The sequence below is a fragment of the Berghia stephanieae genome, chromosome 4 (genome assembly GCF_034508935.2).
Source record: "Berghia stephanieae isolate SIO BIC M18660-M18661 chromosome 4, UCSD_Bste_1.3, whole genome shotgun sequence".
NCBI lineage: Eukaryota > Metazoa > Mollusca > Gastropoda > Nudibranchia > Aeolidiidae > Berghia > Berghia stephanieae.
Genome location: NC_088363.1, coordinates 32,479,608 through 32,492,107, shown reverse-complemented (window position 1 = coordinate 32,492,107; position 12,500 = coordinate 32,479,608). Strand labels below are relative to the sequence as shown.

General features: G+C 36.7%; 1 protein-coding gene across 2 annotated transcripts in view; it reads right to left on the bottom strand.

The window, feature by feature from the left end:
• Positions 1 to 6,828: 6,828 nt before the first annotated feature.
• Positions 6,829 to 12,500, bottom strand: part of LOC144970435 (guanylate cyclase soluble subunit beta-1-like) — a 30,107-nt gene continuing 24,435 nt past the window's right edge. The window contains exons 11-13 of one of the 2 annotated variants that reach the window (XM_078910069.1): positions 10,968 to 11,111; positions 9,454 to 9,608; positions 6,829 to 8,959 (exon numbers count right to left, since the gene is read on the bottom strand). In XM_078910069.1, the coding sequence (XP_078766195.1) occupies positions 8,806 to 8,959; positions 9,454 to 9,608; positions 10,968 to 11,111 (453 nt within the window). In that variant the 3' untranslated portion in view covers positions 6,829 to 8,805. The remainder of the gene's footprint in view (positions 8,960 to 9,453; positions 9,609 to 10,967; positions 11,112 to 12,500) is intronic. The other variant, XM_078910070.1, reaches the window with a different exon arrangement.

The window sequence follows — 12,500 nt, the reverse complement described above, 5'->3', positions numbered from 1 at the left end:
AAAATATGAAAGAATAATAATATTCGAAAGTTAAACATTGTTTTTAATGCATTTGTCCATTCGTCATGTAGTTAAAGGTATTGGCTTGACATAAAACAGTTTTAAAAATTTAGATCGGAAGCTGTAATGATTCAATATTTTTTTCAATTCAAGGGTTTATGTTATGCAATGTAATTGCCAATATGAACCATGCATTTACAAATAATTTCAAATCAATATAGGTAAAAGAAAACTACCAAAATAATTAATTGATAAATAAATAGATAAATGTGAATATAATAAATGAATAGACAGAAAAAATAAATAGATAAGTAAGTGAATAAATAAATAAATAACCATAACTTGACCATAATAATAATTTATAAACAAAAGCAAATCATTTTTCAGCAAACAAAATAAATAACATATATTATAAAAACAAGTCATCGGTCACTAACGAAACTCCGATGTTTTGTTATTTAATTTTTCTTTGCCAATCGGAGGTATCAATAAGGTCGCATGTACTGGTACTAAAGGAACATATTGAGTAACGTAGTAGGAGTTAATTCCATGCTGGGGGATTGGGTGTGGTAACTACCCTACGTCATGTGAGGTTTTATAATGAGAATTTGTGGGAATTACCGAAAAGGTCATTGTTTTTCCCCTCTACCGGCGTGTATTGGAGGATGGGACCATCTGAACCTGATATATCTCTTATTCCTCATTTTGAGAAAGGCCATATTTTGTGACCCATCGCTTGAGAACGGTGCGGCTATGTGGTCTAGTGGTTTGACACTTACCTTTGGAGTGGAAGGTCCTGAGTTCGAGTCCCGCTCTGAGCCGAGGATAGTTGAGTCCTTGGAAAAGGCTCTTTAGTTATATTATTCTCTCACTGTACCTAGGTGTAAAATGATTTCCTGCAAATGTTAATGCTGATTAAATACAAAAATTAAGCCTTCTACCTCAGCACCATTAGATACCGTCGCCTAATCATTCTATGGCGGAATATAGATAATCCATCAAACATGATATCTGATAATAACGGGGATCACCCATGTTGTCCAAAGTGAGCAAATTTGGGGTTAAAACCTTGCTTAAGGAAAAAAAAACCCAAAGTTTCTGAAGGGAGGGCTAGAACCAGTTGTTGGTATCCGAAAGTAATTATAGGCTTGATTAAACATTGTAATAATGAACACAACTAGTTTCCACTGTCTTTAAATTACAACACTAGTTGAAACCGATGTGCACTTATTTGCAGGTCTTATAACCCATACATTATGGCCTCATTGTTGTAATGGAAATCTTAAAAATGAAGCAAAATGATGTCCATTACACCAATGTTAAACTAGGGCCCAGAATTGCGTTAAGATGTCAGACCTGCATATGTACACGTGGATTTCAACACGTTTTGTCTTATCCGTGATGATCCAAGCAGGCACTCACAACTTACAAAATGGTAGCTGTCGTCACGTTTAATTGCGTGAGCGAGATATTTCTGTTTTTATCAAAACTGGTCTTGTTAGCGATGACGAGTGTTATTGTGTTTTTGTTACGTTCTTTGTTTGTTTTTGTTTTGTTTTTCCTCATTCGTTTTTTTTAATGTTTTTTTTAATTGCGTTTTGTTTCATTTCTGATTTTTTTTTTTTCATTTTGATTGCCAGAATTGCCTGAAAGCTTCCGGTTCCGGGGTTACAACGAAAAACGAACTGCTTGCCGTCCAATGAGAAATGGACTCTCGGAGTTTGAAATCTCAAATAGTTATGATCTCATATTGTTATAATGAAAATAAAAGCCAAAAAGGGAAAAAAAAAGAATGAAAAATTAAAGAGGGGAAAAAAAGGAAAAGAAGATCGCACAGACCAATCAATTTATTTCTTGCGACTACAACAAGTGTTACTTCATCTTCTCACAAACGGTGTTCTGTCGTAGCCAACGTCAACATATTATATTTGCAGGTCCAATAATCGGAAGCAGTAATGGCGTCGTGTTAACATTGTTGTAATGGACAATATTTTGTGTTGGTTTGAAAGTATTTCCATTACAACAATGAGACCATAACAATTTGGATTGTCAGACCTGCGCATAAGTGCACGTTTGTCGTAGGGAACCTAATGGTTAATATTGAATTTTAAGTTTAATTCCTTCAGTTTGATTTTAAAATAATTATTTATTTGGGGTCAATTCTGCTTGTCTAACACACACACACACACACACACACACACACACACACACACACATAATATATTCCAATTTCCTAATTCTTGCCTTTTGACTAGATTTTCTCTCTGTTGTTCTTTCCGATACTATACCCGATTAACAAATATAAATTTTAGAAAAGACGAGATCAGAGTGTTTCTTTCATTGTAAGAAATTGCATATATCCTCGACCATAATGCTTTGAAATCAACCCTAAGTTTAACATTTGTGTTGCTATCAGCCAGTATTACGTACCAACTCACAAAACTATGAGTAATCTTGAACGTTACTCATAGTTTAGTTTTGAACGTTTATTAGTCTGGTTTTTATAGATAATATACGCTTGGCTAAGAAGCTCACATCATTGCCATCCGGAAGTATGACGGACCAACACACAAAACTATGTGTAACCTTAACCGTCTATAGTCTTGTTATTACAGTTTAGTGAGAATTACTCATAAACGCGGATGGCAAAAAAACAAAAACAATAACAATGACCTGAGTGACGTCAACTTCATTCTTTCTATCATTTGGTGATAACTAATCATTGAAATAGCTGTCTATAAACAATAACAAAGAGCTTAGTGAAGTCAATTTTGTTCCTTCTATATTATGTGTCCTTTTTTTCGACATCTGAACCTTGGTACTGCTTTTCAGGCGCTGGATCTTTGTTAGTCCAGCAAATGCTGAGCATCACGGTACCTATAATATCGTTTTCATTATCGATATCCATTATCGATGATTAAATGGTATCCCAAATGGTTTAGATCAAACAATATCGTAAATTTGTGACCTATTGTAATCAAACGGTTATGTGGTCTAGTGGTATGACTCTCGCCTTTGGATCGGAAGGTCCAGGGTTCGAGACCCGATCTGAATGTTGCGTAGTTGACTCCCTGGTAATGACTCTTTACTCACATTCTCTCAACTGTACTGAAGTGCAAAATGAGTACCTGACCGTAAACATCGTTGTCTTTGTCCGCACAAATTGTAATATCGCCTAACAGGCGTCGTGTCTCGTCCTACACATGTTAAGTGTTTCTGTTGGGCTAGGAATCTCTTATAAAGCTCTTTATTACGTTTAGTGGATGTGCACTAAATAAATGCTCCAGTCTTTATTTTTTTTTATGCCATTATGAATCAGGTCTTTAAAAGTGATTTGAAACTTGGAATCATCAATAAAAAATGTCAGAGTCTTTCCAGTCTAAAAATTGGATTTTTTCTCTACCATAATGCATTGAAATCCAATTGAATTTCATAAGGGCGTCCGCCATTGTTCTGATAGTTTAGAACCAGTTACTAAGTTACTATGCGTCATTACGAGGGAAGTGACGGCACGAATGTTGAATCCTATTATATTGCATTGTTTCATCCTACAAGTTTGAGTGGTTGTGTGCTTGAGTGAAAGTTGTCACATTCCTGTTAAGCGCTTTGAGCCTGCTGATATACGAGGTAGGGCACTATATATAAAAACCATATGTTATTACTATTATAATATAATATTATCATCATTACCACCACCACCACCACCATCATCATCATCATCATCATCATCATCATCATCATCATCATCATCATCATCATCATCATCATCATCATCATCATTATTTTTATTATTATTATTAATAATTCATTCCGACATGATGCCTGATGAACACGGAGGATCACCAATGACAATTATTGTTCTCACAACACTTTTCAGATAATTTCCTGGAGAAAGTGGACATTCCTGGCCGCCCTTAATCGAATTCGAGACATTTTTGGTGTACTCCAACTCCAGGAAAAACCTGTTTTCCTTGATTTACCCAGAAAGTAGTAGTTCTTCAGAGCTGTATGGTCAATTGAACAGGAGTTTATCCCGCTTTCTATAGCGTTAACGGACAGTAACGATAGCTTACTACCCTTTGGATAGAACGTTAGTCTATCACCAAGTACATTTCGCCGGATTTATCAGACCCATCTGAACGAACATGGGGTGGGGGGAGGGGGGGGGGCGATGTCAGAAGAAGATCTCGAGTTCATTGGGGATAGATCCCCACCCCTTGAACAGAAAACTCCGACTTTAAACATTGATTGATTAAAGATCCTTAAACTTTTTACAGAATTTCAAACCTGAGAATTCATGAGTAGACTCAGGTCTGAGAATATTTCACTATATGAAAGTCATTTTATTCGATCTATATTTGAAGTTAAATTTTTTCTGGCCAAAAATAAATGAATGTGTTTTGTCAGAGAACGACAAATTTCTTCAGACAAATTATTAAATTGCTTTTATCGTGACCAATGTAATTTACTTACGAAATTAGTGGCAAAGAATTCATTACTGAGGCTTTTGGATCTTATAGGTGGAGTGAGTGTGACATGCTTTACTGGGAGAGAATTGTGTCTTGGAACTCCAATGATGAGTCGAATCCATGTGGAATTGGTTGGTGAGAGCAAAGTAGTGCTGGTTGGGTTAATAAGTACACCGTGAGATAAGGGCTGAGCCTTTAAGTAATGGATTAATAGCATTCGGGTTTATTGTGTCGGTCGCAAACAGGTAGGAGATTCTCTTTTATAAATTAGACGGTCTTGACACTGCAAGGATTATATATATATATATATATATATATATATATATATATATATATATATATATATATATATATATATATGGGTGGGTATATATGTAATTGTGTGTTGTGTTCGCTGCTTTTCTCTTTATCTCTCTCTCTCCTCTCTCTCCCTCTCTCTCTCTCTCTTTCTCTCTCTCTCTCTCTCTCTCTCTCTCTCTCTCTCTTTCTATCTCCACCCCACCCCCGCCCCTCTATTTCTTTATCTTTGTCAGCGTGAAAATATACATGTTATTTTGCACTTACAATTATAAATATAACCACCATCTTCATCTCAAATATGTACACCCCACACCTGAGAACTATTATCAATCTCATAGAGTCACATTATCCATCAATTTTCGAAATCTCCTGTCAGTATGTACAGTATTTTTTTAAAACCACCCATAAACACACAAGGGAGAGAAGACAAAGCAGGCGAAGGACGACGGCATCAATGGCAGTACCAGGACGGAGAGGACCGGCCTGGAATTCAACCTGCAGCAACTGACAAAAGGATCTGCCTCTCCCAAAGTGGCCTGTTCAGACACAGCAGGCGTTGTCATTCCACCACAGACAGACTTTGCCAGGCACAAAAACTCTATTCATATCTGGGACAGACGGAGGCCAAGTTGTAGCTCCAAGTTAATTACTGACGAAAACGGGAAAACTGGGAAGCTTTCGGATGGAAACAGTATGGACGTTTTGGATACTTGTTTTGTTTGTTTTTAAGAGTTTTACGGCGCTTGCAGCATATTGTGAGGTCATAGCAGCGCCAGTAAAAAGGAAGAAAATGAGATAGTAATAGGTTCTAGAACTAAAATTAAAGCATCCAAGAAAAGGTAAGGCAAAGGGGAATATATTTAAATAGGAAACAGATGTAGATTCCAACAGCACACTATCAAAGTACTTAATTTGAGATCACCTAAATGTCTCATCCTGGCGTTAAGCACATGTCCCCACTAAGAGGAACACACTCAAATGTTAACAAATCATATTTAACATGTAAACAAAACATAATATAGTATATATTTACAAAAATATCTTCTCACCAAACTCTAACTATACATTTGACTGTTTCCCTCTAAGCCAGGGTATTCGGTCAGGGTCAGGCCAAAACCAAGTATTCTCATTCCAAGACAAAGACAGAAAGAAAGTTTGAAAATAGATATAAGGGGAATAGAAGACGCACTAAGTACCTCCCTCCCTGGAGGTCAGGAACCCCACCCAGCGTTTTGGATACAAATTCTTCGTCAGATCAACAATAAACAAAGGAACGTTGAAAACAACGTCCATTGTCTGTACTGTTCCTATCCGAATACTTTCCATCTTCATCTTTCCTTTAGTATTTTCACGACCCCAAGCTTCGGCAGCCTCCACCTCGCTCCACAGCTCCAAGTAATGTAAATGTTGCTGCTCGAAGCTCAAAGAAATAAAAAGCAATGTGAAATTGACTGTAAGCGTCAATTTAATATACGAAAACAGAAAAATGGACGTTTCGGGTTTCCCCTTCATCAACAAAACAGGATGAATGAAAAACTACATCTCATTCGCAATTTATCTGTTTTCGTATAATATTAAATTGAAACTTACTTTCAATAAGTAAACACACGAGATGCCTTTTGTACAGTGACTTCTTATATACTATCAGTAGACAATGCTTGTGTATCATGTTACATATAACTCCGCAGTGTGAGCAAGTGGGCAATTCCTTCTGTCCATACTTGTGTACCTAAGACTTCTGCTTTGGATCGACATTATCCTCATCCATTATATAAATTCAATTGTATCATAAATTTCCATTGTTTTATCAGCCTTTCCCCTAATCTTCGTTGTAAAATTGATATATTTTTCTCTACATTCAAAGTAAAGATGTGCAAAATCTGTCTGTAAATGATAAATAGGCTAAAACTTAATTTGAGACCTATGTAATTATAAGCTATTGTGTAAGGCTTTTAAAAGATTAGTCCAATATTCATCCTTATATAAGATGAGATATAGATACTTATTTTAAACGACACAAAACAACACCAGAAGAGATAAAAATAAACAAATAACTCAATTCAAAATACAAAATAAACAGTTTATTCATTAATAAATTAAAAATATCTAAAATCTATTGTTTAGATAAACGTTGAAGTGACATAAATATCAATTTGTGTTTCATTGTACGATTGATTTTTGAAGATAATAGAAAAAATCAATAATATCAATTTCACATCGATATGTCTTATAGCAGGTGACCATCGTCTCAAAACGGTATTATGTCGGGATAAACTTGATGCTAAAAAAAAAAAGAAAAATTTAAACTTGACTTTAAAAATTAGAGTTAAAACAAACAAATGCTTTTATTGAAGGGATTGCGTTTGTTTCTCAACCCGAAAAAAAACCCACCTCAATTTACATTTTCTTAATTCTGATAATGTTGACGTTATGACTTTAATAATCTTATTTTTTAAATTATGCCCTTTCACTAAAGTGCCATTAGATACCATCGCATCGGCATTCCATGAAGGAATATAGATAATCCATCAAACAAGATGTCTGATGTCAAAAGGTATCACCCCCATGTTGTCCAAGTGAGCAAATTGGAGGTTAATAATCTTGCCCAAGGAAAAAAGCGAAAGTACATGAAGCGCGTCTCGGACCATAGCCATCGTCGGACATGTGCAACGCTTAAACCACTCAGCCACTTCGCTCCCCATGATTTAAAACTCAATTTTTTAAAGACGATTTATTCCGACATAATACCAATTTGAGGATGCGAGCCACATAAGAGGTGATACTGGCAATATAACTACGTGGTGCAACAAAAATTCAGTTAAACATTACAGCAATCTATAGATAGTATGCGCTTGGCTAAGAAGCTCACAACATTTCCTGTAGCATTTCATTTCAAATTTTATAAAAGTTAAGCTAAATTGATTTCAAGCATTAGGCCCATTTCGACTTTTTGCAGCGAGGGTCACTTAAATATTATAAAATGGCTGTTGGAAGCACGGTGCTAAAAGCATTGATTGTGATCATAATAATTATTCAATCTATTAATAGAATGTGCAATGGAGAGAAGTACAGATTGTCCCACTAATAAATCCCCCTCCCCCCCCCCCCCCTCCCGCTCTCCACCTGTCCACCAATCAATGAGTGGGTATCCGGCTTTGTTAGATCTGATGGACCTATGTGGTGATATGTTGTAATAGACGCGTACAACAGCTAAAAGATAGCGAGCATTTTTTTCTGTCTGTTTAAGGCTACAAAAACAAGAACAAGCTCTGGCTAGAAGGGTCTTGCTTAAAACTCTGAGGGACTACTTCAGTAGATAACGTACCGTTGTTTGGGTTGTGTTTTTTTTCCTCACAAATGATTGGGTACTTAGGTCTCTTAGATCTAACAGAAAGTATTTTGTAATAATCCAGCGTCATATCCCGTCATTGTACCTATTGACCCAAAACGAGCTGACTTCATAGTCATGGCAGGTGTCCCGATAGCTCAGTAGGCAGATCAATTGCTTCACACGCTAAGGAACCGGGCTCGATCCTTGGTGAAGTCGGAATATTGTACTGCCCCCCTGCCCCCCCCCCCCCCCACACACACACACCAGCTTCCTTGTCCACCTTACAGTCATTGGGTAGCTAGATCTGTTAGGTCTGACGGAAAGTGCTTTGCAATAGACTAGCCTCTTTTTAGAAGGGTAGTAAGCAAACACTATTGCCCTTTTAACGCTAAAAACCGGGATAAACTCCGACTCTGTGGGCCTCATTGCTCCGAAGGACTCCTCTCGCGAGTCATTACAACTAGGAAGAACTTTTTAAAATTTGAAAGTTGTCATTAGATCTCGTGGCTTGAAAAATACGTTATTTTGTAAGCTCTGATGATATCCTTTACGATGGATTTTATTTTTAACCGGTTGTTATAGAGAACTATTTTTTTCGTTAGGTTTTGTCAATACCCGGAACAATACAACCATAATAATTTGGACTATCTGCCTCGTAAATAAGTACGCTTAAACTGCGAGGTGTCAGATTTTTTATGCTCCATTTCATATATCACATGTTCTCGATTTTTTCTCAGGGGACGCGATTTTCCGAGACAGGAAGTAACATTTCATGGGTGTGGCCTTGCCCTTCATGGTGACCTCCCCTCGATATTGAAACTTGAAACTTTTATCACTGTTTAGAGGCTGTTGGAGAAACCTGTATGGGAGAAAAAATATTAGGGATCCATGTCAGTTAAATGGTTTAGCGTGACTTCATAGTACAGACACCTGCAACAACAAAGGTATCGCTTTGTCTAACTGTGAATCCAATACAAAGAATAAATAATATTTAACTCTTATAAAGGCAAACGTTAGTGAATGGATGACAAGAGAGAGGAGGAACGGGTGTATGGGGTAGAAGGAGGAGGGCGAAGAGAAGGAGGGGAAGGAAGAGGAGGAGGAAGGGAAGAGGAAGAGGAAGGGGAGAAAGAAAAAGAGGAGGAAGAGGAGGAGGAGGAGGAGGAGGAGGAGGAGGAGGAGGGAGAAGAAGAGAAGGAGGAGGAGAAAACAAGGAACGAAGCAGAAGAGGCGGTCCAGCAAATGAATGGCGACGACTACAAGAATGAAGAAGAGGAGGAGGTGAGGATGAAGAATATAAAGCAGGAGGAAGAGTGGGAGGAGAAAAAAAAAAGATGAAGATAGAGTGCTTACCTGTAAGCAAATTCTGATACATTGATCCTTCCCTTCTCCCCTGTGGTCTCCGTACGACTCGTCAGATTGACTGTGTTACCGAATAGACAGTACCTGGGCATCTTCTTGCCTATGACCCCAGTCACTACGTCACCAGAATGGATCCCTATCGTGATCTGGATTGGGCGATATCACAGAGTAAATAAAGCTGACGATCGTGTTCATTGTTCAGTCATAGCCTTCGTAAAGTCATACCCACTTGTTACGTCACATGACAAAGTGAAAAAAATAACTTTTAAAAAGCCCCCCCCAAAAAAACAAAAAACAAAAACAAAAAATAAAAAATGAAGCTTTTATATAGCGCAATATCAACTAAGTGTGCTCAAAGCGCTTTACAAAGGGTCCCTAGCCAACGCAAACATTTAACATGTAAGACGGGACATGACTCATGTTAGGCGAGATTACATTTTTTTTTCAAACAGTGACAACGTTGTTAACGGCCAGGTACTGATTTTACATCTGAGTAAGATGAGAGAATGTGAGTAAAGAGCCTTCTCCAAGGATTCAACTATGCGCCGAGCGAGGCTCGCACCCAGGACCTTCCGATCCGAAAGCGAGTGTCATACCACTAGACCACATAGCCGCACAAAATAAAGTGAACAGTGAGTTGTCGTTAGTAGAACCCTAGGAAACAAAATGATCCCATGGTTGAACTCAGTGATAAGAAATAGTAGTCCTTCAGAGTCATTAGGTCCATGGAGCTGAAGTTTATCCCTGTCTTTATAGCTTGAAATGGACAATAGCAATTGCGTGCAATCCTTTGGGTCGCTACTCCATGGGCTTTCTAGCTCTGAAAGACTACGCGCGCGCGCACACACACGCACACACACACACAGTACTTGTAAAAAGTATAATTTTAAAAGAAGTTCTAAAAAAACCCGGGAAAAGGTTTAAATTTAACTTTAGCACATTTAGAAGTATGATAACAAAACACAATAATTATCGGCTTGATCTAACATTGCTGTAATGGCTGTAGTGGTTTGACTGATTGAATATAAATATTTTAAAAGCACAGGGGTGTTTGACTGATTTAATATAAGTCTTTAAAAAGCACAGGGTGGTTGGACTGATTAAATATAAATCTTTAAAAAGTACAGTGTGCTTTGACTGATAAAATATGTTTTTATAAAATACAGGGTGGTTTGCTGATTAAATATGTCTTTATAAAATACAAGGTGGTTTGCTGATTAAATATGTCTTTATAAAATACAAGGTGGTTTGCTGATTAAATATGTCTTTATAAAATACAAGGTGGTTTGCTGATTAAATATAAGTCTTTAAAAATACAGGGTGGTTTGATTGATTGAATATAAATATTTTAAAAGCACGGGGTGTTTTGACTGGTTAAACATAAATCTTTTAAAAGTACAGGGTGGTTTGATTGATTAAATATAAATCTTTTTAAAATACAGGGTGGTTTGACCGGTAGCTAATTTCCTTCTTTTATTAATTAAATATAACTATACATGTCTTACCATTATTTGGTCTCCTTTCGGATCTTTTAAATCTCTTGAAATGTCCATGAACTCTAAGGCCAATTTAGCGATAGATTTGGCGTGGTCATCACATTTCTCTGGCAACCCACTCACAGCCATGTATTTGTCACCCACTGTTTCTACCTGTGGTCAAAATATTGTATCGTTGAATTATCAAATCGCATCGTTAAAATTTGATCGTATTGGTTTATTTATTAATTTTTTAAATTGTTGTTTTCTTCTTCTTGAGCTTTTATATAGAGCAATATCCATTAAACGTGTTCAAAGCGCTATACAAAGGGTCCCCGACCAACATCAACACGAAACATACAGAACCAAACATGACGCGTATTAAGCGATATTACAATTTTTTTTTCCGACAGTGACAACGCTGTTCACGGCCAGGCACTCATTTTACACCTGATTACGGTGAGAGAATTTGAGTAAAGAGCATATTCAAAGGAGTCAACTATGCGCCGAGCGAGGCTCGAACCCAGGACCTTCCGATCCGAAAGCGAGTGTCCTACCACAAGACCACATTGCCACAAAATTGTTAAAACATGGTGTAGAATCGTTAAAATATCATGTGGATTCGTAAAAAAAACATTGTAAGGTATCGTGGAGAATCATTAAAATATAGTGCAGTATCATTTAAAATCTACAATTATTTGGAGTTTTTATTATAAGGACAGATAATACATGGAGCAGTTTGAAAATTATAACCAAAGACTCCAAAAGTATATGTCTATTTAAAATGCAATCGACAGGGATCTCTATAACTTAACCCTCTCCTTACCACCACACAGAAAAATCGTCACATTCGTTACGAGGCAACAGACAATTTTCTCATTCTGATTTTTCTTGCACATCACAAAATGTAAAGAAATGCTTTGATTACAGCTATAATTACTAAACACTGTGTTGAAGAGCTCATTTTGCTGAACAGCATTCTGTATAGAATGCACTTGTTACTCTTTTGTATGATTAGGAAAAGTCTATTTTTGTGTCAGGTGAGTGTCGATTTTAAAATGGCTGGTAAGGAGAGAGTTAAACTATGAATATGATGACTACGTTTTTAATCGATATAATTTTGACTGTTTATGATGTAAATGGTGATCATAGATATGACCATATATGGGAATTTGTGACCTAAACCTTTCATTTTCACAGGGTATTTAAAGACCTTTGACGTAAGCAACCCTTACTATGACCCTTTATGTTAATAATATTATTAAATGATAATCAGAAAAAAATTATAATTGGATTTCTATCAAAATTGATAAAAAGGCTCTCAAAATCAGTAAAGCTGTAACGCAATTCCCAGCCTTTCTCCATAGTTACAGCGTTGCTATCTTCTTCAGTCATATCTGTGTTATTATACTTTTACTGTTATATTTTGAAAGAATTTTGTAATTTCATAAATAGTCCATTCAGAAAGGAAAATAGAGGTCTTGTAATGTTTATCAAACCTGAAATTTTATACAAACTGGGACTGTGCGGAGTGAGTGAATGAGTGAGTGAGTGTCTCTGTGT